General features: G+C 39.2%; 1 protein-coding gene across 1 annotated transcript; it reads right to left on the reverse strand.

Annotated features, from left to right (window-relative positions):
- Positions 1-1,082: 1,082 nt before the first annotated feature.
- Positions 1,083-26,028, reverse strand: LOC122080383 (transcription factor IIIB 60 kDa subunit-like). Its single transcript, XM_042647345.1, has 9 exons — positions 25,833-26,028; positions 25,592-25,744; positions 13,600-13,669; positions 13,324-13,445; positions 12,688-12,768; positions 6,375-6,512; positions 3,148-3,237; positions 2,919-2,972; positions 1,083-1,657 (listed from the first exon to the last, which is right to left on the reverse strand). The coding sequence occupies exons 1-9, from the start codon at positions 25,920-25,922 to the stop codon at positions 1,439-1,441; spliced, it is 1,017 nt and encodes a 338-aa protein (XP_042503279.1). The 5' UTR covers positions 25,923-26,028; the 3' UTR covers positions 1,083-1,438.
- Positions 26,029-26,253: the final 225 nt, after the last annotated feature.

Raw genomic sequence — 26,253 nt, forward strand, 5'->3', positions numbered from 1 at the left:
AAAAAAAAAAAAAAATCTAGGGTTGTTTCAGTAATTACATTTTACCCTCTATGTGCAATATGATTTGAATGGGTAAGTGGCTTCTAAATTGTCCCAAGGAATCGAATATGGACAAAGGACAAAGTTTGATGGGAACAACCAGGCACACACCCTAAGGGCTTCCCAATCATGGAATGCTCATTGCACCACATCCCTTGCATGAGAGGATTTGGTGCCCACAGGATCCTAGCAAATGGTCCATAGGGGTTTGAACCTCCTGAAATAATACCCCCCCCCCACCAGTGCCACTCCTGTGCTCTTGACCTCGTTGTGTATTCACCATGGGTGCATGGAACTTGACTTACCGTAGAATAATTTACATCTGAAAAGAATTATATAAACTAACCTCAGGCTTTGTTTGGTTGCAAGAGATATTTAAGGGGAAGGGAAATGAAATCTTCATACTTAAAAAAGAAACTTTAATAATCATTACTTCATGTGATTGTATAATTACTTTATTTTGTTATCCATATTTAGTAATGTCACATTTTACATGTAATTTTATTTTACATATTATAGTAAAAGATTTTGGATGCAAAGTAAAGTAAAATTTAATAATCAAATATAGAATAATTAAAAGTTAATGATACAATCACATGAGATAATGATTACAATTATTTCTTTTTAAGTATGAAAATTTAAATTCCTCCCCTTTAATTCTTCCCGCAATCAAATTGGACCTAAAATAAGCCTACTTTTGAGCATTTGAAGAGAATCAAGAGTTGACCTATATGATGTGAGGGATTGTGTCCTTGTATCCAATGGGTCATGGGAAATTAATCTAATGGGCACGTGTTTTCCGTCCGAGAGAGGCCCCGCAGCCAGAAAAAGGGCCGGCCCCACACCCACAGTTGTCAACGCACACCCGATATCTGTGGCTCAGGGACATCTCGCGGATAGAACTTTCCCAGTCTAATATTGTGAAGTTAATTATCTTCCCACATAAACCCAGTCAATGGTATTCATTCTGTAGAAGATACCAACAGTAATAACTCATCCTTTCTCTCAAAGCCAATGCCCTTTTTTCTTTTCTACTTTAACAATTTGATAAAGGGAATTGCAATAGATTATGAAAAAAATTCTAATACAATGGAATAAAATAATTCCTCTAAATGAATTTACAATAAATTAGTGAACCAGCATGAGTTTTTATATTACTAGAAATTTGAAAAAAAATACAACGATGTTTCATGCTTGGTTTCGAATGCCTGGCCATCGAACGATGGAACATGAAAAGTTATGATGAACAACTAGGAACAGTAACTCCCGACCCCAACCGAGGCAGAGTTGAAACCAGGGTGCCAACTGAAATGAACAGTTTTACTAGAAGACATTTTCTCCAAACACCTCCGGCTCCACCTCCAAATGAATCAAGATAGACATACAAGGAGTTTTCACATTAATATTCATCATCATAACCATATCCATCCTCTTCATTTCCGTAATACAAGCCATCACCATCCCCTTCTTCATAGTCATCCTCCCTGAAATCATCATTGTTGTCCACCACATCTGATACAACTTCTTTCTCACCTGATTCTTCGCTGATTTGCTGCCCATCATCAACGTTTTCATCATCTGATTCAACACGCTTTTTCTTGGATTTCTCAGGAGCAGTCTACCATGGATCCATGTGAATTTAAATAAGTGAATTGCAAATATAGAATCCAAAATAAAATAGAACTCCAAACAGACAAAAGTGCATGTAATATACATAACTCTAACCAACCCAGCAGAAGAAAAGAAAAATCTCTGATGAAACAAACAACCAACCGGTACACTATATACCATCTGCTTGGTTCCTAAACTACACCCCTCCCTCCCCCCCCCCTCTTTTTCCTTTCTTTTTGGAATCTGATACAGAATCCTTCATGCATAAATTTGGTTAGTGCCATGTCTACCTAATCCATGCCAATGGGTGGACTGTCAAAACCCAGGGTCACATTCCAGAAGCAATATTCACACGATTTTAAGTATCCCTGAATGCTGATACAGAAATTAGCAGACCACTGCACAAATTACTTTGCAGTCCAAGTTAAGCTTTTGTAATGGTCATCCTGGATCCAGGGCAGTACAATATCCAAGTTGGGTCCATACTGGAAGGCTCTGATTTGTTGGACAATTCCCCTATCTAAATTTCTAACGTGTCCACATGTCTTGTGCAAAATGGTAGAACACTCATTTGGACACTGTTTTGGTCCTACTTGGACTTTTCCATGCTATCCTAAATTTCTCGTTGAAATTTCAATGGATATAAATTAATGTGGGGTTCCTGCCCACAGAAGTGCAAACTCGAATATTTATTTTATTATTCTTTTTATTTTTATTTTTATCTATTCTTTTCTTCTTTTTTTTGGGGGGGGGGGGGGGTGGGGAGGGGGTTGGCGCTCATCCAGAATTTTTTAAGACACCCTCATAATAACCTACCATGTGAGAGAACTTGCCATGCATATGGTGAATCTCATACCACTATGGAAGATAAGAGGTTTGACTGGCCACCTGTTTTTCATTCTCCTTTTCTACATTTTTTTTGTAAATCATGCTTCCTTTCCTACAATGCAAGCGGCTTTCCTCATTTGGTGCCTGACATGGGGCATGGGCAACAATAGAAGTACCCATCAACAGAATTACAGGAAGTCCCTCGAGAGTAACTTTATCTTTAAAAGCTATTTAACTGACTTAGTGTTCACATGTATAAATATAGAGTATAAAATAATTTATGTAAGACAAGTATATAGTGTATCTATGTATTTATGTATTTATGCATGCAGATATATTCATATGAATGTATGTATACACGCATGCATGCATGAGATACGTTTGAGAGAGAGAGATGAAAACAGGGTCACAATGAAAGTAAAAAGTGAACATGAACATACAGAATCATCAAACAGCTTCTCCAGCACTTCATAATTGATTTTTGAACTTAACCTCTGTCAAAGAAAAGAAATTGATATTGGTAAGGATAATCAGAGTTCAACATGCAGAAACAAGAGCTAGCAGAATATTGGAGCATGCATCACATCAATGCCACAACCTTCCTCACTCTAATTCATTTCTATAGCAGAAATCTACATCACATTTAGAAATAATTTTTCTGCAGCATACCTTCTTAGTTAGCATTTCACGGGTGGCTTCAGCAGCAGTTTGAGCTGGAGTTCCATTCTTGGCATTTGCTGCTCGTTTCTGTTTCCTTTCCTGCAAGAAACAATAAAACAAAAAGATATAGAGGAGAGGTTGAGTAAAACAAGTAACCCAAAAAAAAATGTTAGATTAAGCAGGTGGCAGAGCAGGACAGAAATTTAAGAAAGGATACAGTCGAACAATTTCAGAAAGATGCAAAATTACAAAATAGATGTTGAAAATTTAGACATCAAAGCAAACCACCTTGGCAGCAGGAGCGAAGCCAGGATTTTCTTTTGGTGAGAACACAGTACAACTACAAATGTTGGGGTTTGCCAAAATGGAAAGTAATACCAAGGTTGTCCGGCATGTGACATAAATTCCATGTGAGAGCTTGAGGGGCCAAAAAAATATGTGGTAGGCCTTGCCTTCCCAGCTGATTGTGTATCTTACTCAGAAATTCAACATACTGTAGAAGTGAAATGATCTTCTTAGACAACCTAAGGCCAACTTTGGACGACTCAAAGCAAAGGGGAGAATCAAATACATATTGAAATTGTTTCAATTAGTCTAATGGGCCTTTTTTTTGGGGTGGGTGGGGTGACAGCTATATTGGCTGTTTATGTCGCTCAAATACAACCATCCACCATACAAAGCTCATAAAGATTCCCTTCTTCAAAGAGAATCAGTATAATGAATTTCAAAGGAATTATATATATATATATGGATAAAAGGAATAAAGAGAACAAGATGGATTTTAATTGGAACTGACATCTCCTTGATCACTTGCTGGAAAATCCCCTATGTTTCAAAATAAAACCTCTATCAAAAATTCAATGTGTATAGACAGGGAATAAAAGAAAAGAGAAATGAGGGAAAAAACTAATTTTAAGAAATCCAAAAATAAAAATAATAGTAGAAAAGAGAGACTAAAATTCAGAGAACTGATGGATGAAGTGTTTATTCCTTTTAACTTATCATTTATTCAAATTTTAAATGTTTTACGAAGAAAGTACATGAGTTAAATAGAAAGAGAATATAGTTATAAAGATGAGAGTAATATATTTTTATTGGTTTAAAGTCATAATTCAAAAGAATTGTGGTATAGGTCTGCATTCCCACCCCCACCCCTCTTGCCTACAAATTGTTGGGGGGGTCGTTGCTTGCAGCAATGGCAAAGAGCTCTTTCCACCTGTGCAGTGGTGCGGGTTCGAGTCCTGGGAACCAGCCTCTCCGTAAAGGGGGTAAGGCTGTCTACCTATTTACCCTCCCAGAACCCAGCTTAAGTGCGGGAAGCCTTTGTGCACTGGGTAACGGCCTTTGTCTGCATTCCCACCCCCACCCCCACCCCCACCCCCACCCCTCTTGCTACAAATTTCCTATTTCCATTTCATGGGCCTTGTAGCTTCATTCGAAATGGAAAAATTAAAAAGGTATGAGAAGGCTTTAATTTTGTGTGCACCAGCCGGCCAGGGGGGATCACATATAGCAACACTATATATAAATAACTAGGGGGATGGATCCAAGGCAATGAAACATAAGTTTCTCTAACATTTGTGGGGGATGATATAAGAAGTGGAACAATAACCATTCCTAAAAAACAAGAGATAAGAGATGAGGGAAAAAAAAAAAGCTACTTAGAACAACCCATACTGTAGAGCCGATATCTTGGATCTTAGAATACAACTCCTGAATGCACATAACAGTCGGATAACTTAACTAAAAGGATGTGTAACCAGTAATATTTTCACATTGGACATGCTTTTCAGGCACTTCCTATACTTGTCCGGCCAGTGAAATTTGATCAGTGAGATGGCTGTGGGACATCCACCACAAGGACCACCCACGTGGCCACGTCACAAAAATTTATGATTTAGTGATGAGCTAATTTTATATTTCCTTCCTTCTTCCTTGGGGGGGGGGGGGCGTGGTGTGGGGGACAAGCTGGTTAAATCTAGAGTCGCTATAATAATGATAATGATGATGTGACAGTCTTTGTTTGTGACTTGGCACTCAACCTTTATGTGAAGGGGGTTCCATTTTCCCATTGAGGCCAAACCTAAACATGTGTTCAAGAGATAGTTGCCCACATACTGATAAGGGAAATAAGGATTCTCGAGAAGCAAGGAGACATGGTGGTCCCCTGTGGACCAAGATCCCGCGAGTGAATAGAAAATTGGATCATTGGATTCAACTGAATCGCCAATCTATCCTCCTGAGAAGTTAGGTTTCAAACTCTGGTTCAAACAGGAGGGGTACACCATGCTAATGTGCCTTGGATGATCCACATCTCCAGATAGGTACTGATGAGCACATTGAACCATCCAAATGGCTGAAGCCCCCCTCAGCCCAGGCACAACGACGCAATTATCAGGAGCGCACCATACGACTGACCCAATAGCCCATCGCGTGGGCCTCCACTATGCAAAAAGCAAGAGAAACCCTCAACGTTATCATCTAATCCTGTGAATTTTCATTCCAATCTGAGATCACCACATGTCAGAACTTTTAAAGTTCAACCACTAAATCCTTCAGCAACTCTTCTTCTCCAACCTTTCCATTTTATTAATACACACATCCAAAACCATTAAGTTGCGTTTCTCCGTCAGTCTCTTGATTGGGATGATGTTATAATCCTTGCATACTAACCTCTCTATCCTCTCAGTGAGAAAATCTTGCCACTATTATCACTCACTTTCTAAATAAGGCCCCTGCTTCATTTGTATGATATAGAATAGAATGATGCTTCCTAAGCAGTTGCATTAGAGCTGCAAACATCAAAGCTTAATGTGAATTTACTTTATTTCCTACACAGCTTACATAAAAGTGCATACAACATCTCATGCAAGTTAATACTCTGAAATTTTATCAAGACAAGCAAATAAACTTCTCTAACTAATTTTCCATATAAAAAATGGCAGTAATTCAAATACATAAAGAACAAGAATATGCAACCGTTTTTGTCATACATCACATGAAATCTTCTAGCTAATGTCTATCAAAATTACCTTCCACCACAGAACTGCACAAGTACAAACTCACTTATGGAGACAACAAATGGTTTACAATATCATTCTAATGCTTGTAATGTCAACAGTCCACTTCTTGTTATGTAACAACATTTTAAAACTAAATTTCACAGTTCATACATCTGAAAGACAAATTATGGAAACATAATCATTAAAAGATTAAACATTAGCACAATCAACTACCTTTTTTGATTTTTCCACAGCTGCAGCTGCCGCAGCAGCAAGTTGTCGTGCATTGAGCAACTCTTCTGAACAGTTCTGTAAATCAGACTCCTGGAATTCCTTAGCAGCAGCAACTGCTGCTTCCTTGGCTGCTTGTTCCTGGTACAGAAAGATCTACATCCTTGAGTAAAAAAGTAACCATTAGAAGCAGCAATTGACAGTTGCATCTATATCTTGAGTAGCGCAGAAGAATAACCATTTAATACTATAATATAATAGGACACTTCTCCCATAACACAGGTCAAAACCTGATATTTAATGGACCCACCAAGGCGACTCAATGTTCCAGCAATCAACATGATCAGAAAGTATCAAAAGAACCTTTTTTTTTTTTTGGATGAATAATAAATTCATTACCAAAGAGGAAAAGAGAGGGAATATACAACCCCGAGGAAAAATACAAAGAGAAAAGAAAAACCAAACAAACAGAATTAAGGGGGATACAGACCTATTACAAGGCTGGGGGGAAGAGGGAGGAAAAGAGAGGGGGGATCCCCAAGGAGGCCATAAGAAGCTTGTTCCTAGGGGAGTCACGAACTAACCTACGAGGGAGCGACCGAAGCTTGGAACTAACATCAAAATAGATGGCTTTTCAAATCATGTCGAAAGAGAGAGAATTGGAAGTCCATCTACAAAGATTCCATTCCATCCAGATGTGGGTGATTGCGGTGCAGAAAGCGAGCTTGCCAGCAGTGTCACAAATAGAAGATCCACCAAAGGTCATATCAACCCAGATCCACTCTCTAGGGAGGGGCAAGGTTCTTCTCCTACCAGGCCAGCACTGTAAGAGAACTTCTTTCCAAACGGAGGAGGAAAAAGGGGCAATTAAAAAAGAGGTGCTCAGAGTATTCAGATCCATTCCAGCAGAGACAACATGAGGGGGAAGCACTGATATGAAGGGAGAGGAAAAAGAACCTGTTTTCTTTCATCCTTCTTGGATGTTCATCACTCGTGAATAAATCTACAACAAAAATGAAGCGATGCTAGGACTGAACCCCTCCCCATTGCATTAACCACGTGGTAACTCCTATTTCATTGCTTTTCTCAAAGGAACATTTTATTCCATGACACCCAAAAATATGGGGGTCCTCCATATGGCCCCAACACATTTAAAAGAAATTGACAGAAGAAACAGTTACCATAAACAATCAAGTAAATTTCATGGTTCAAATCTCAGAACTCTACCATCCAACTCACCACTCAATGGCTCATCTGTCCAGCAAACTTTTCACATACCTTCATACTCCGCTTGTAGAAAACATATCTACATCTACGGAACTAGCCATTGTCTATAGATGAATCCCTAAAGGGGATAATTTCTAATATGAACCAAGAAAAGGCTTAAAGTCTCCTAGGATATTAAACCACACCTTGGAAGAGGGATTTGGCCTGCATGGAAGGAAATAGATTAAGGTCTGCAATGCTAATATTTGAAATTGCATACTCTCATTAACGGTGCAAGAAAGATTTTATTCCTCACCAAAAAGGGATCTAGCAAGAAGCAAGGTGAACGTTTTCCACCTTGAAATTCACTAATGTACCCAAAAAATGCTTAAGGGGCTTCTCAGAAGAACCAATACAGAGAATCTGGAGAGGATTAAAAATTGGAGGGGAGCAGAGCTTTAGGCATCACATGTTCAATTGGTTTTTTATGGTATACTCTTTGTTGAGGCTACAAAGGATTTATCACCAACCTTAAGGACATTTAGGCATTCTCAAGAGACCAGTGGTTCGAAGATTATCTCAGGAAATACATCTTCAAAAGGAGAAAAATAAATAAATAAATAAATAACAAAATAAAACAAAATATATGTATATATATTTATATTTATATAAAACTCGGAAAGTAACAGGTGGTTGGGCGCAGATAGATGCTGCTGTTGTAATAATGGATTGATTTCCTTGTCCGGCATGTCTATCTGCCATGAGCTATACTTTTTCTGCTACATGTCACAGTTTCGCTAGCACCAAAAATTTATGAACCTAATGCCAACCACAGTCTCTAGTCATGTGCCAAGTTTCAGATCAAACACATCACCATGCAGAAGAATAAAGGTTGACAATGTCAACCCATTGACTTAAAATAATTGGACCGTTGAGAGGACAAGGGAAAATGCAAAATAATTGAGTTTAGGTCCCGAAAAATTGACTTATGGACCAATCTAGACCCTGAACTATCCATCCAATGGTCAGAATGGCCGTATAACGGGCAAAAAGCAATGGCCAATTGACAGAGGCTATATATGTGGGCCCAAGGATAAGAATTTCGATCTTGAGGCAGGTTTCAACCCAGCTCGAAATCGAGATATGGAAATAGACCACAAAGGCACTATAGTCTATCCAAATTCCACAGAATTACAAAAGCATTAGTTAGGAATACTCCACAAAAGTATTAATAACTGGGGATGCGCTTCAGAGGAGGCACAAATGTGGTGCCTTCCACCTCATGTTTTTGCCAGATGTTTAAGGCAATAATGAATCAAAGAAATTTATGGACCATCTATTTATTAGTTTCCCTTTGTTTGAAATATCTGTTCAAATTACTTCTGTTGTTTCAAATGGATTAGATTTTCCCAAAGGAGCTCATTCATCTAATAAAACATCAACTGGTAGCCCTCTTCTACAAAATTTCAAGATTCAATCACATAAATTTTTTGACTAATCAAGAATTCAAATTGCCTGATACATCCAAGAATGGATGAAGAGCATTATTATTGTATCATTGAAGGAGGAAATGTTCTTTTTTTTTTCCCCTCTTTGATAGAAGTCAGAAAAGAGGGACTCAAAGAGTTGTCTCAGATGGGATTAACCTAGTTGACCAGTTGATTAGCAGGATCTTAAGACATTGGGTTATTAAACAGTGGCTTTCTGATTATTGAGGTTTCCTGCCTGATATCATCTATAGGAGAGGGTTGTGGCACTGGCCCAGCATCCATTATGGAAACAGATGATTCCATTTTGGGATAGTTCTTCTCTCCCAACCTGGTCTTGTGAAGTTAATTTCAAAGGATGCTCATTAGGTAACATTGGCCCTTCAAAGAATGTAGTCCTATTTAAGATTAAGATGGTAGTAATGGCACAATGTTAGAAGAGTATCTAAGGAGTAGAGGAGGAATTTCAAAATGGCCAGAGATATTGTCGTTCTCCTGTCACCTTTCCTGTGTTAGAGATGGACTTCCTCTACTGCAATAGAAGGTACAACAACAACATCCAAAACCTTGTCCCAACTTAACGGGATCGGATACATGGAGATTCCAAGCAAGGACGAGCACAAGGATCCATGAAAAAAGATTGACGAGTTATGGCTAATTATAATATTGTAAGACATACGTGAAGATGATATGATTATTCTTGGAGATTCTCACATCTTATCAGGAAGACTCATTCTTTGACTTCCTTCTTTAGAATCTTATTCCAGTATAAAATGAACACGGGATTTTTTTAGTTTAAACCAGATTTGTTTGGGATAAGATTCCAGATGTTCAAAATCATCATATGATGTACCTTGGGAACCACAGATCAAGGCTTAAGATCTCGATCTAGCCCCAAGTCTCGCTAAACCAAAAAAGAGAAATCTTCCCAGTCGACTCGGTGATTGGTCTCGATAACCATATGGTCTTTGTAGCCCCTGAAACTTGCCATTTTCCCTATTTTAGGCCTTCTTAACATAGTGGAAACATCAGTTTTTTTTAAATCAAACCCAAAATGATACTTTGACTTTGTACCCTATGTAAGTAGTCTTCAGACCCTTCACCCTAGGCTATTCCACAATAAACTATTTACCATGTTTCTATGAAAAAAATGGTTTTCAAAAGTTGTTTTTACCTAAAACTATCCTTGAGAAAGAAAAAAAAAGGGATCTCCAAAGGTTGATGATGAAGTGACAATCTCCAATCTCCAAGTGTTGAAGTTGAAGTTGTTAATCTACACTGTAGAGGAGAAATTTTGCAAGAAAAACCACCAAAAGTTCACTGCTTCTTCACAGCAGGGTAAGATAGGCGAGAGATGTCGAGTTGAGTCCAATTGGGTCGAGTTGAGGGGTATATATCCCATGTGATCTGGTCTCGAGTCAAGTCAAGACCAAGATATTCACCGAGATCTGGAAGAGATATCAACCGAGATAATGTACATTTTATATATCGCTTCTCATCTCGTCTTGCCATTTTCAAATAGCGAGATAATAACAAGATCTCGCCGAGTTCTTAAACCATGCCAAGGAACAAGTATTGATACCTTAAAGACCTATAAAAAATGAACCAGATGTTACCATTGTTTTTAGAAGATTAGATTCTTTAATTTTTTTGGGAGAGGGGTTCTCTAAGCAAGCAACATAGAGGAGCACACCAATGAGGTGCATTAGAATAGTTTCTTACATAAGAGTGGAGTGAGGTCATTTCATTTGAGGAGGAAAGAGATAGAGAGAGGGTGCTAGTGTACCCTCCCCTGGCGGCTCAGCAAACCTTTTCCCAATTTTTTATTGGGAAACTTATCTTGGTTTGGGATTACTCTATTCCAAGCTAAATCAGCTCTTATTTTCTTATTCGATGGATAATAGGTTTAAGGTACAAGGTTTTGTGCCGAAATCTAGTGTTTTGTTTCAGTTTCACAGGGTTTCGAAATGAAACCTACTGCGATATACATTTTTGTCAATGTTTCAACCATGTTCGAATTCAGTAATCTTGATCAAACCCTTTGTATACAATGCAAGGTTACGATAGAAATTTCGACCATATTTCAACTTCCGATATCGTTTCGCTAGTTTCAACTCCAAAGAGGGAATATTCCTAGAAAACCTCAATTTTTGTGAATTTGGACCAAATCACTCTTATATCTTTGCAATGAACCATGTGTAACGTTTAATAATTATGAAATGGTTTTCAATTTTATGTATATTCATTCCTAAAGTATATTTTAGGTGTTTTAAAAAGTCATGTGTGTTCTAGTACTAAATTCTTTGTATGCAGCATCGTACAACATAGGGTTTCCTAGAGTCCAAACTACCATTTTGGGTGTGTTTGTTTTTACAATCTAAGGATTTCACTATGTTTAAAGGGCCTAAAATAGAGTGCCCTACAAGTTTCATGACCTAATTTGACCATTTGGCCCCCGATACCAAACATCAAAATTCTCAGAAAAAATACCAAGTTTCGGCCCTGACCAAAACCTCGAACCTTGAATAGATTAGTTTGGAACTTACATATTGTAAGTGATGGAAGCTCTTATTTCCTATTGGTTGAATAATGTAAGCTCTTTCTTTAGCCAATCACAAGCTTTTAGAGAAGCTACAAATAAATGTAAGGCCATTTGACCATCAAATCGATTTCAGCAATAAAAATATTCAGATTTCTGGATTTTGCTCTATGGATTCAGTAGTGTTACTCAGTGGATTCAACAGTGGAAGAGTGGATTCTCTTAACAGTTTTTGGTGGATTCATAGCCTGGACCTAGCCTTCACCTAGGTGGATTCCTGGTCAGTTATATTATATTTTCTATTATTATACCTCCAACTTCAAATCAGATTTAATCTGTTTTCCAGTTCCTGTAATAGTTCCAGTTTGCTGTTCTGACTTTGAATTCTGTTTGATCTCATGACTTCTTAGCTTTTGATTTTCTCTTAACTTTGACATATCAGTTTCTGTTTCCAGCCATAACTTTCCATTGATTTTCAAGTCTCCTAATTCAACTCAACTTCTTCATTTTTGAAGTTTCCTGATCTGAACTGATTTTTTTTTACTGTTGGAATCATTACATTGAAACCCTGGCTGAATTCTACTCGAATTCCTAAAGCATCTGAACTGGTTCTGCTGTTAAAGAAACTACTTAGTTGCAGCAGGATTCCTCCATATCTTGGGATCTGATCATCATATTTACACCATCCTTTGCAGTCTTGTTATATTTGTTAATCTGAACTATCAACCCAAGGTTCAAGCCAATAAGAGGAGTTCTACTTACATTAATTAATTTTCTCTAATTCTGGTTCATGATCCTTTTTCCTTTTCCGGCAATCATGTCACAAGCTAATCTCGTAGAATTCTAGCTAAGCAGGGGGTTTTAAGACTCACAATGTCTGCTGAGTTATTACCTACTGTAGTTGAACACAGCACTTTAGTTGTGCTTCCAATCATATGTCAATCTGTCTTGCCGTTGAGGACTAGATTCTGATCAGTCATATATTCATTTCCCCTTTCCTCAATAAAAATTCAGTTATTTATCCCCCCTCCCCCAAAAAAAATTAAGAAAACTAAATAATAAAAAAAGAGAACAAGTCTTATACCTCAAGATACTCCCTGTTCATTTCTTCCCAGATGATCTTTTTATAATGTTTCTCCTCTTCATTGTGAAGGTAGCCATCAACCTATGCAGCATTTAAAAAATTTTAGGTTGTAAACCCTACCATAAACAGAGAGAAAGTGAGAAGTACTGAGTAAAGAGAAAAGGAAAAAATGGATATGGAAACAGTCATCCTTGGATGCAACATTTAGGTCAGAACCACTTCATTGAGGGGAACACACAGGATTTAGCAGAGGTAGCTTCCTCATGTTTTTTATGTCTTCAGGGAAAAGAAAAAGGAAAATAGTCACATCACCCCCCCTGGATGACTAAACAGACCAATCATATGGATGGAAAAGTAGTATCTCAGGATATTTAATGTAGTTGCACATGCCCACTGAGTGCACTTAAGTAAATACTCCCTGGATACCTTTTACCACTATTTGATTTAATCAGATGGAGCTACCCATGGGTGATGTGATCATTCCTCAGAGAAAAGAGTTAATAATAGGAAATATGAGAGATTCAGGGGAATTAAACATTCAAAACTATCCTAAGGCCATTGTGATTATTAATTACTGTAATCAACGGTTGGCTTTTCCTCCAATTATCAAAACAATTGTGCAGCAAGTGGTCACACCTCAACATCATCAATATCAGAAAGGCTTTCAGATTCATCACCAGCTACATTATCCATATCCTCATTTCCCTTTGACTGAGAGGAACCATCCTGATAAACAAAGTGATGCTCAGCAGCAGCCCCTGAACAAGACATCTTCCCAAAAGTGTTTTCAGCATACATACATAACAATGAAAGATTTAAAACATGCCATGAGATTTTTTTATTTATTTATTTTTTTTTTTTTTGGGGGGGGTGTGTTTGTGAAGAATATAACATGAACACTTGCACACTCACCGGAATGCATCCTCTCATTTTCAATCACGTCTGGATGGTTTTCTCTTACAGATTCCTCTCCTTTCTCAAACTGAAGAATGGAAAACTATAAATTAACAAGTGCAATAAAAAAATAAAATAGATAAATCAGATAGACTAGACACAAGCATAACAGTAACATTTCTTTAGGAAACCTAATATATCATTGTGTATATATATATATATATATATTTTATGCATCCTCCTCTTACACACAGGATGATGTGTGGTAGGAAGGAGGGGGGATTCATCAGGAAAAGCAAGCTCCTTAAGCAGCTCGTTTTTGGTAAGAGGCAGGACCAGATTGTCCTTTTGTAGCCCCAAGCCATATTGAGAGCTCTGCCATAGACTCCTGCGCATGGGTTTTCTTATGTCCAAGTCTTCTCAGACAGGACTCATGCATCAAGTATGATAGGCCATTGCCACAAGAAAAATTTACGGCTATGGTGGTATTTCAGCCACTTTCAGTGATTGTTTCGGGATGCATATTTTTTCATGTTGTACATAGACCAACCAAGTGGCTGATTATTTCACCAAACTCTCGTAAACACATTGATATTTTGCTCGAGAATTCTACTGGCTACATCATCTTATGTTTCGCATTCTTCCCCAAAACAAACAAAATAAAATAAGTAACTTCATTACTGACAATTACATCTATTCTAAAAAACATGTGGCAAAATTGATGCAGATAAATCACAAAAGTGGGCTTATTTAAGTGAAACTAAGCCTTGCTTTGGTTCTAACCATGTCGGGTCTTTGGTTGGTCCAATATGTTTCATTGTAATATGGCATTTTTCTATTTTTTTGGGATAAATGAAAAAATATATTAAGACAAATGGATAAAAGGGGGGAGGGGGGGAGATACAATAGAACAGAACGAAATCAAGCCCAAACCAGAAAAGGGAAAGAGAACAAAGACATCGAGACATCAAAGCGAAACAAGCCCAAACAAAGGCAAAAAAGGGGGACATCTCAAAGAGGGAGGGGGGGGGGGAGACCCCAAGAAACAATAATAAGCATGTTCCTTGGGGATCAGAGACTAGACAATGGGGGAGAATACCAAGTTTGGCGCGGACGTCAAAGTAGATGGTTTTCCAAATATTATCGAAAGATCAAGAGTCACAAGTCCATCTACGAAGATTCTGCCCCATCCAAATGTGGCCAATGGCGGCGCAGAAGGCAAGCTTCCTAGCAGTTTCGCAAATGGAAGAACTATTAAAAGTCATATCAACCCAGATCCATTCTCTAGCAAGATTAAGAACTCTTCTATTAGAAGGCCAGCAATGCTTAAGGATTTTCTTCCATATGACAAAAGAAAAAGAACAGGAAAAGAAAAGGTGATCAGCATCTTCAGTATCATTCCAACAGAGACAGCAGGAGGGAGGAAGTGAAATATGTCGATGGATAAGGAAGGACTGCGTAGGGAGGCAGCTGGAGAGAGCACGCCAAGCAGTAAAGCTGTGACGGGTGATGTAGCCTTTAAACCAAATAGACTTGCACCAAGGAACAAAGGGACCCTTGGATCTGACAAAGTCCCAGGAGGAGGAGGAGCTCAAAGAGCTAGAGGGGTGGGGACCCAAATGATTTTTTCGTCACTCCCACTGAGCCAAGGAGGAAGGGGAGGGAGGAAGGACCAAATGGCAGCAAGAGGAGAGGGGAGAGGGGAGAGGGGAGAGGGGAGAGGGGAGATGGGAGGGCACCAAATTCCGTTACTCAAGATAGAGGCAACTAAGGCATTTCTACCCAGGCCAGAGGAGAAAATCACTCTCAGACTAACAAGGGAATGGAGAACACCAGAGGGGTGCCATGGGTCCAACCACAGGGAGGTGGAGGAACCATTTCCAATGGAGGTGGAAATGGCTCCAAGGGAAAGATTTCTAATGCTAAGGATCTTACGCTAGATCCAGGAGACATCAGAGGGGAGGGGGTCAGACCAAAGAGAGTTATTCTTGAGAAGGTACGAATATGCCCAGGAGACCCAAATGCCTTTATGCTTAGAGATGATTTTCTAAATAAGCTTGAGAATACCTGCAGTATCTCTTTGATTCTTCCCAATCCAAGGCCTCCCTCAGATTTCAGAAGATAGATGGAAGCCCAACTGAGAGGGTGTAAGAATTTAGAAGAAATTTCCTTTCCATTAAAAGGAGCAGAGGAGTCGCTCAATGGACTTAATGGTGGAATCAGGAAGGGCGAACATGCTAGACCAATAGAGGTACATCAATCGAAGCACATATATGACGAGCTCAAGCCTTCCAGCATAGGAGAGGAGTCTTCCTTGCCACAGTTGAAGCTTCTTTCACAACCTGTCAAGAATAAGGGAACAATCGTGGGCAATGAGCCTGGCTAAGATGAGAGGGAGGCCCAAGTAGTTGACTTGGAGAGATCCCAAGGAGAAACCAGTGATCTTCAGGAGCCAAGCTATAGAAGAATCAGAAGTCCCAGAGAGGAAAAGGTGGGATTTCAGAAGGTTGATGTGAAGGCTAGAGATGTCTTCAAAGAGGAGGAGAGTGGACATGATGGAGGAAACAAAGAGAGAGAGTCAGCTTTGGAGAAGATCATCAAATCATAAGCGAAGGCGAGAAGAGAAAGCAGAAGAGATTTGCATTTAGGAATGGGGGAAATTAGGTGCTGATTCGTAGAAGATTGGATGGATCTGGAGAGGAACTCGAGGGCAAGAGAAAAGAGGAAGGGAGAGAAGCAGCATCTTTGTATGATACCCGCAGAAGCAGGGAAGAAACCAGCAAGTCTCCTATTGATGAGGACAGAGAAGCAAGGTGAGGAAATGCAAGAGTGGATCTAGTGCACAAAAGCTGAGGAGAAAGACTTTTGCAGTAGGACCTTAGAGATGAAGTCCCATTTGATAGAATGAAATGCTTTGTGGATGTCAATCTTAAGGAGGGCTGCAAGGGAGTGGGACTGCCTGTCAAAACCTCTGACAATCTCATGACATAAAATAATATTGTCAACAATACTACGCCTAGCAATGAAGGCAGACTGATTCTCACTGACCAAGGAGTCAACCACCTTTTGAAGGCGATCGGTAAGGATTTTGGCAATAAATTTGTATAGGAGATTGCAAAGGGAGATAAGTCTGAAATCAGGCATAAAGGATGCACCTTCCTTCTTGGGGATGAGGCAAAGGAAGGTTTGATTCACTAAAATAGGGTAGGTGCTAGGACCACGAGATTAGTTAAGTAGGATTAGTTTAGTCTTTTTTATGTTAGAATTTAACTAAGCAAGTCCTAGAAGATTAGGAAATTGAGTCCAGATTACATTTTAACTCTATTATCTGTTTTTAGAGTCCTAATTTGAGTAGGAGTGTCAAATACTAATCTGTTTTGACTATTCCAATTTCCAAGTATTAATTTGAATTCCAAATCGATTTAGGAGTGTCAGAGAGTCAGTTTTAGCCACCTATATAGATGTAGTGGTCTATGGCCAAAGACACGAATGTATGAAATATACTTCCAAATTTTTCTGAAACTTAGGCTGCAATAAATTCAGTGGTTCCTGCTATGGATTCAGCAGTGGGGCCGTGGGGGATGTATATACAGTTGCACTTACCTGGTTGGACCAACATGACCGACTATGGAAGCCAAGGGCCAAGAAGAACCAGTCCAGCCCAGGTTTTTGGTCCAACAAGGGCTGGTAGTAGTTAGCTTTACATTATGTCTTTTATTTGTCTTTAAGTAGGATACGTAGGAGGTAGAGAAGTAGGTTTATGTTTGGAGTCTAAGTAGGAGTTTATTTCAGTATTAGAGTCTAAGTAGGAGTAGTCTTTTATTTTCCATTTATATACTTACATAACTCAATGTTTAATTTTTAGATGAGTGAATTTGTGCGTGGTGTGTGACCCCCTTCCCCCTTTTGTGCGATTTTCCCTCTTCTCCCTAAGGCTACTCCATCAATTTGGTATCAGAGCCGAAGGATCCCTTCCCTTGCTCTACTGAAGCACAACTTCATCCCACAATCCATCCCTACGACTCCTACACTACTCCCTGTAACTCCCTCTTCTCCCCCATTCCCACTCCCTGCAACCCCCCCATTTTCTCCCCCATTCCCTCTTTCAGCCCTACTGAGAACACCCCTCCATCTCTCTTCTCCATTCCCGTTCTCTGTTCTCTGATCTCACAAGGACTGAGAAATCAAAAAGAGAGAGAGAGAGAGAGAGAGAGAGAGAGAGAGAGAGACAGCAGCAAGAGAAGAAGAGAGAGTCGACAGAGAAGTCGGCAAAACCCCTACCGACCTCTTCTCAATCGAGATCTCTACAGGGTTCCAATAGTGAAAAAAAAGAAGTCAGATGAAGAGGGGTAGCAGCGAGAGCAAGCAGAATCAAAAGAAAAAAAAAAAAAAGAAAGAGAGGACGGAAGGAGCAGAATAGAAGAAGAAATAGAAGAAAGAAAAAAAAGAGAAGACAGAAGGAGCAGAATAGAAGAAGAACAGAAGAAGAAAAGAGAGGGGAACATACCTGGTTCGATCAACTCCTCCATCAAGCTTCCGCCTTTCTCCTCTAGTTCCGTCTCCAAGGAGGACTCCCCTTTTGTCGGTATTAAAACCCCACGATTCTCTTTTGTCTTTTTTTTCTCTTTTATTATCTTTTTATTTCCTATAATACCCCTCCCTTCATCCATTATCCCTTCTTTATCCTATATTCTTATCACTTCCAAGTATACCCTCCACCCACACGTGACACCCTTTGTGACTTAAGTGCACTTTCACTATTTACAGTTCTGCCATCCCTAAAAAAAAAAAAAAAGCAAGTGAGATAATTACCATTCTGCCATTCTCCTTTAAGTTTCCATCTATTTACTATTTTACCATCATATTCAAGTGTAATCTTGCCCATCGCCACCATGGTAGCCAATAGTGAAGTTCAATAGCTGAACTCCTATAAGAGAGAAAATGATGCAAAAATTGAAGCCATTATGACAATGATGGAATCCATGCAAGCTTCTAATGATCGTTTGGTGGCAGCAGATAAAGGAAAGAGTCACATTCAATCTAGGGATTCTTCCAACACCGTTCCACAGGATCCACCACCACATCATACACCATCGCCACCATCTTCACCACCATATGGAACTAGTAGATATGATGATGGAGCAGAAAGAGCAGTAAGATTGGATGTCATTGATTTTTAAGGAGACAACAATCCAGAACTATACCTTGACTGGATTCACAGCTTAGAGATATTCTTCAGATGGTATGGGTTGACCGAGGCCCGAAAGATCCTGTTTGCAGAAGCCAAACTGAAAGGCACGGCCCGAATCTGATGGATCAAGCAACAGCAACAAAACCGAACCCGAGGCATTGGTTTAGTCACTACTTGGGCTGAAATGCATGAAGTCATAAACCGGAGATTCGTGCCTTCTGATTACAATCAATGCATGCATCTCAGGTTTGAACAATTGAAACAAGAGAATTTGACCGTGGAAGAATATGTTGCTAGATTCTATTATTTGGCTACTCGTTCAGATTTTGAGTGGGATGAAGAAGTATTGGTGGCACAATTCCGCAATGGTTTGCACCTTCAACTTAGTGCCGCCCTTACCTCTAGCCGACTGCCTACAATGGAAGACGCTATCCAGGTAGCATATCAAGTTGAGGAGAGTCTGAAACGTCCATACAATCGACGGCCATTTACAAATGCTTTCCTTAGGGATTCTAATTCTATTCAGCCACAATCATCTCAATAGGAAAAGTCAATCAATAGACCACATACTAGTGCTTCATCTATGGCATCTTCACGACCTAGCCGATCGTATTCTCCACCTCAATGTGATTCAGACACGTCATCATGACCTAACCAGCCATACTCCTCACCTCAGCATGGTTATGACAGGAACTTAGCATTTCCAAAGGAGGCTATTCAATGTTTCTCATGCAAGGGGTATGGGCATAGAGCTAATCATTGTCCTAACCGGTTATTAGCCTACATCGACAAGGACAATTTTATACCCTATGCACCAGAAAACAACCGAAAACAAGAACAATAAATCTGGAGGCTGAATGTGATCATGATCCTAATGAGATTAATGATGATGATAGTGATGGTGAGCCTCGACCGTTCTATGTGATACGTCCTCTTTTGATTGCACAGAAGATTCCTGAGGACGATTGGCGCCGTAACAGTTTCTTTCAAAACCAGGGTGCGATGCAATGGCAATTTGTGTAATATGATGATTGCCCCAACAGTTGTACCAATGTTGTTGCTGAAGATGCTGTTCGAAAACTGAGCTTCATCCGAATCCCTACAAGGTTGGATGGATGAACAACAATAACCTGAAAATTCATGAACGGTGTTTGCTCACGTATTCCATTAGTGGACTGATCGATCATGTTCAATGTGATGTTCTTCCTCTAAAAGTTTGTCACATTCTACTGGGTCGTTCATGGTTGTTCAACAAGAAAGCCAAGCACTGTGGATATGAGTATACATACACTTTTCAGCATGGTGGCCTCGAGATGAAGTTCCTTCCAACAAATGATCTTCCCCCTCTCAAGCTTAAGAAGACGGTACTTTTCTCATCAAGCGCATCGACTTTGAAGGCATTCTTGGACCTCATCCAAACTCGACGGAGTCGAGTTCTTTTCAGAAGGGGAGAGCTGATGTAGATACAATTGCACTTACCCGGTTGGACCAGCAGGACCGACTATGGAAGCCAAGGGCCAAGAAGAACCGGTCCAGCCTAGGTTTTTGGTCCAACAACGGCTGGTAGTAGTTAATTTTACATTGTCTTTTATTTGTCTTTGAGTAGGATACATAGGAGGTAGAGAAGTAGGTTTATGTTTGGATTCTAAGTAGGAGTTTTATTTAAGTATTAGAGTCTAAGTAGGAGTAGTCTTTTATTTTCCCTTTATATACTTACATAACTCAATGTTTAATTTTTAGAGTGAATTTAATTTTTAGATTAGTGAATTTGTGCGTGGTGTGTGATCCCCTTCCCCCTTTTGTGCGATTTTCCCTCTTCTCCCTAAGGCTACTCCAGTGGGGCTTAGCCGCTTAGGTGGATTCCTACCTGGTTTTCTCTTCTCTTATCTATTTCTCTATAAAGAATACAGGTCAGAATTTCCCGATTCCTATACCCTGCGGCTATTCTGTTTAAGTGATTTTCTTAGATTGCTTGCTGGTTACAAGTTCCTGCAATATTTTACTCGAGTTGTGTTCAGATTGCTTTCAGTAACTTCTGATTTATACTTCTGAGATTCTGTTCATGCTTTCTGAATCATCTGATCAATTACATCAATTCTGAACCTACCATCCTTGCAGTAGTAGGACTCCTCAGAAAGAAACTATTTTGTCAACAGAATCAGTTAAAATTTTGCAGGTCAGTTCTGTCAGCAGAAAATATCCAAACAGTAATTCGAGCCCGTTCTGACTTGTTTGACTGAACCTACAGACTTTCTCCCTATTTTGGTTTTGTTTTCCTGTGTCCGCGACCCTACTGCTCTAGTCTTCTATCAGAACTTCTCTGGTTAAAGATTAGATCACATTAAAAACATTCCTGTTAAAGAGTGTTCACAAGAGGGGGAGTGATGTAGATTTGCACCCATGAACTGATCCAATTTGGGTCTTTGATCAGTAGGGTCTTTTAGGATTTTATTTCTATTTTCATGCAGTCTTTTATTTTGGTAGCTTAAGTAAGAGATAGTTATTAGGATTTAGTTTCCAAATTAGAATAGGTTTCCTTTTAATGTTGGTTTTCTTTTACTATTTAAACGCATGTAATCGTTCAATTAGAGGACAGATTGAAGAATAGAAGAATGAGTTGAGTGTTCGAGTGCCTGAGGGCAGTGTGCAATTCTCTTCCCCTCCCTCCCCTCTTCTTGTGTGAATCTTCTCTCCCTCCCCTAGAACTTTGAGTTCATCTCAAGGATTCTTCCCTACCCCTACCGGTCCTCCATCAACTTGGCATCAGAGCCGAAGGATCCCCATTCTTTCACCCATTCATCTCTTTTTTTCCTTCCCAATTTTCTCCTTGCTCTGCCAGGAGCTAACTAGAGAAAAAGAAAATTCTCGTTCTTTTCCTCTCCCAACACCTCTTTTCCCTTTACTGTTCTGCTGTAGCAACAAGTAAACTCACCTCCCTAACCTTGCTAAAGTAACCATCTCCCTTTCCCTTCCCCATCGTAACCCCGTCCCAACCATGTGAAAAAAAATAAAAAAAAGAATCTCACCACCTTCTCTTCCACTCCATTGTGACTGATCGAACCTCCCTCCCACTTTCTAGAGTTCGACCAGCACAAAGAAAACCAAAAAAAAAAGAGCAAAAGTTCAGAGAAAAAGGAGCAGGAAGTCGAAGAGAGAGAGACAGAGAACCATACCTTCGAAGGTTTCCTACGAGTCACCTTTCCACCATCCAAGTCGCAACCCCACCGCTGGTCATCGAAGACCCACTTCCTCCTTTGCCGATTTCCTCTGGTTCAGCAACTTCTCCTCCCTCTTGCTGGTTTCCGACTTCGAGAAGGAAGAAACCCCTTCTCTTTTGTCGATAGATGAACCCCACGAACTTTTAATTACTTTCCCCCTTTAATATTTCGTGATTTCCAATATTACCCTCCTCTCTAGATTATTCTTAGTTGTCCTAATTTCTTTTTTTTTTTTCTCTTTCCAATTTGCTCCCCACCTACAATCGACCTTCTTTTGTGTTTAGAGTAGGACCTTCCCATATTTACAATTGTGCCACTCACTAAAGGACTTCCATATATTTACCATTCTGTCATTGTTCCAATCTTCCATTTAATTACTCTCTTGCCATTAACCCTTTTCCTTAAGTGTTCTCTTTCCCATAGTGATTCTGAATAGCAAACCTAGCCGATGGATCTCGACCTTTTATTGGATATCCGTCAACAAATGCAATTGATACAAGAAGCTCAATGAGAACGACACTGCATGGACATCAACACCAAAGCACACTCTACCTTCAGCTGCATGATCTCAACCACGAAGCAATAGGTAGATGAGTCAGAAAATGAGTCACCAATGGTGGAAGATGAGATGGCATCTTTGGAAATTGAAGATCAACTTGTGAAAATATTTAAATCGATTAATCTCTTCAGTGAACCAATCGATTTTATTCTTCTAAGTCACTACCTAACCAATGAACTTTACATCGGGGATTTCATAGCATTTGATCATGGTTTTGAATGGTGACTTCATAAAAGCAAGGATGGATGTTGATCGATTGGTGTCGATTCTCCCGTTTTACATAACTCGTGGACAAGTTTTTCTGAACACCAGGGGAGTTGATGTAGATTCTCACCCATTGACTGATCCAAACCCATCTGGGTATCCAGACAGAATCATAGTTAGCAAATTCGAATTCGGGAATTATTCAGGCGGAGAATTATTCGGAATAATTCGATTGACTAATTTAAGGATTCGGTCAAAAAAGCTTATTGGTTTTTTTTTTTTTTTTTAAATACTGTTTAAGTGGACCGAATAATTCGGTTTAATCCGGTTCGGTCCGAATTATTCGCGTTTTATATTCAATTTTGAAAAATTCGCGAATTTCAACGAATTTTATTTTTAATTCGGATTCGGTCAGAATTTTTGATTAAATTCGGAAAATTTCGGTTCGGCCGAATTGATAACTAGGGATAGAGTTGAACCGAATCTAATTTGGGTCTTTGACCAGTAGGATCTTTTAGGATTTTATTTCTATTTTCATGCAGTCTTTTATTTTGGTAGAGCTTAAGTAGGAGAGAGTTATTAAGATTTAGTTTCCAATTAATTTGAGTTTCCAAATTAGAGTAGGTTTCCTTTTAATGTTGGATTTCTTTTATTATTTAAATGCATGTAATCGTTCAATTAGAGGACAGATTGAAGAATATAAGAATGAGCTGAGGGTTTTGAGTGCATGCGGGCAGTGTGCGATTCTCTTCCCCCACCTTCATGTGCGAATCTTCTCTCCCTCCCCTGCAACTCTGAGTTCATCTCAGGGATTCTTCCCTACCCCTATTGGTCCTCCATTAGGGAGTGTTCCCGTCGTGCTATGAGTTGAGTCTTAGAGTTAGAGTTGTTTTTTGTTTCCTTATTAGATTGTCATTAGATGTTTGAGTCTCAGTAAGTTTCCTACCAAGACTCTACTTGTTGGATTATAAATAAAGGTAAGCACCACGATAGCTAAGTACACTAAACTATTGTGGGTTTAGATATCTCTCTCAGTCTTGCTTCTTCTCCACAGGTTCTGATTGATTTAGCTTTATTTGCATGGGATCAGAGCAGGTTGTCAGTAATTGATTCTCTTTGTGACAACCAGTTTGAGTGTCGTTTCAAGGTTCTATGGTTTATGGTGAAATCCTAGTTCATAGAAAGAGAAGAAGAGCTAGGGTTTCCTTGAAGATTTGATAAAAATCATACCTGAATGCTTCATTACTGCCACATGCAAACAAGCTCTTTTTCTTTTGGTTTGATTATTACAGGTGGTTGATTCAAAATGTTGGAGGTGATCAATCTTTTGTTGGAATCGATTTTCCTGGGTACCCTTTTTTTTTTTTTTTTTTGGAATGTAATTTTGTTGAAGGGCTGTTGTTTGGATTGATTAGTGTGTTGGATCAATCATTCTTTGGCTCGATACTTCTTACCGGCGTTTTGAATCAAAGTTAGTGAATCAATGTCTCCAAAACTTTTCCCAATACACCCTAACGTGGCTATCTTCAAGCAAACCCTGATTGGCTAACGCTGACCAATTTTATCAATCAAACACAATACACATGCATGTCCACCTTGCAACCACTATGTGGCCAAGTCTACCACACAGTGCACAACCACTACTCTAGTGGACCAACAAGGTTTTTGGGATGGATTTTTTGGGAGAAGGGTTTTTGTGGATCGATTATGATGCTCTTGATTATAGGATTATTTGGGATGCAGATTATTTGTGCACATGTACTGCTGCACGTGAGGGGGAGATTGAAGATTATTATCAGTTTGAGTAATTGTCTACTCAAGATTATTTCAGTATGAGATTTATTTATTGTTAAGTATCTACTTATGTATGTCCTCAGCAACAATTTTATCTTTTAAAAATGGTTATATTCAGCGACCTGATGTTGTTTGGTCCCTAACAACCTGATGCTATACTGTTTGAGGCTTGTGAGGATCATTTGATGTGTTTTAATGCAGCTGTTGGATGCTACACTTTTGTTGGAGTGCCTTGTTTGGGAAGGCCTTTTGGTGGTGGTGTTATTCGTTGCAGATGATTTTGCTTGGTTTATTCAACACTACGTTTCTTTATCTCAGGGAAGGGGTTTTAATGCAGCTGTTGGATGCTACACTTTTGTTGGAGTGCCTTGTTTGGGAAGGCCTTTTGGTGGTGGTGTTATTCGTTGCAGATGATTTTGCTTGGTTTATTCAACACTACGTTTCTTTATCTACTGATGTTTGATGTATTTGAGTTGATATTGTTGTTGGCTTTATGATGCTTGATTGGAGTTCTCTCTATGCTCATTGGAGTTCTAGTTGGTCCAAGTTGGAACTTTCTTTTGCTATATGTATACTCCAGCTTGAGAGAGAATGTTAAAGAGTGTTCACGAAAGGGCGAGTGTCCCCATCGTGCTATGAGTTGAGACCTAGAGTTAAGAGTTGTTTTTCGTTTCCTTATTAGATTGTAATTAGGTGATTGAATCTTAGTAGGTTTCCTACCAAGACTCTACTTATTGGATTATAAGTGAGCACCACGATAGCTAAGTACACTAAACTATCATGGGTTTAGATATCTTTGTCGGTTTTGCTTCTTCACAGATTTTGATTGGTTCAGCTTTCTTAACACGTCCTAAGAGAACTAGTCCAGTGGAGCTTTTCAAATTCCAGTCTGCAGAATAGTGCATCCATTGAAAATTGCAAATAAACATCATTTTGTCATTAACCTTCAACTCAATGAGAAATTATTTCATTTTTAAAAGGAAAATATGCTAATGGAGCAAGTATGATACAGTTGAGTAGAGTCTGATCAATGAGAACAATTACCTGTTTCTGCCCGTTATCCCTATGGCAAGGTGTAGCACCAGGACTTGATTCTCTGACCCCCTCAGCAGAAGTTTTTTCCATTCTTTCCCTTTCAGCACGCTGAAAAGCTGGTGGTTCTGATCCCCCCTCAAGTCCTCCAGAAAGCTCGACAAACTACAATAATATTATAAGCATGAGACCAACACAAGCTGAGAACTTGAGGGAAATGATACTAAATGAACATTAGGGTGCAATGAAGTACATCTTTATAGCAGAGCTTGCAAAGTCCGTGAGCAAAATGAGCATCTCCTCGACCCTTGTGTTCACAAAGCAATTCTGTCATTCCAGACATTTTTGACCCCACATTTAGTTGTTTCAAACGTACTTCGTTTTCAAGTTCCTCTGCCTTTGTGTTAAACTCCTCAATCTGGAAAGGGGGGATATCTCATGAACTACTTCATCACATGATGGGCATCTTGCAGTTAATTGAAAACATAACACATGAAAAATAAACTATTCTAAATGACTAAACCCACTAACTTATTACCTATCCAGATTTAAGTATTGGACCAATAACCACTTAGTAAAAACAAAATCAGCATCAAAACCAGCTATTGCATTACTATATGATCAGCTCACTAATCTGTAATACCCGTTAAGGGAAATGAGTAGGAAAAGTAAGC

This window comes from Macadamia integrifolia, chromosome 1 (assembly GCF_013358625.1).
Source record: "Macadamia integrifolia cultivar HAES 741 chromosome 1, SCU_Mint_v3, whole genome shotgun sequence".
Lineage (NCBI taxonomy): Eukaryota > Viridiplantae > Streptophyta > Magnoliopsida > Proteales > Proteaceae > Macadamia > Macadamia integrifolia.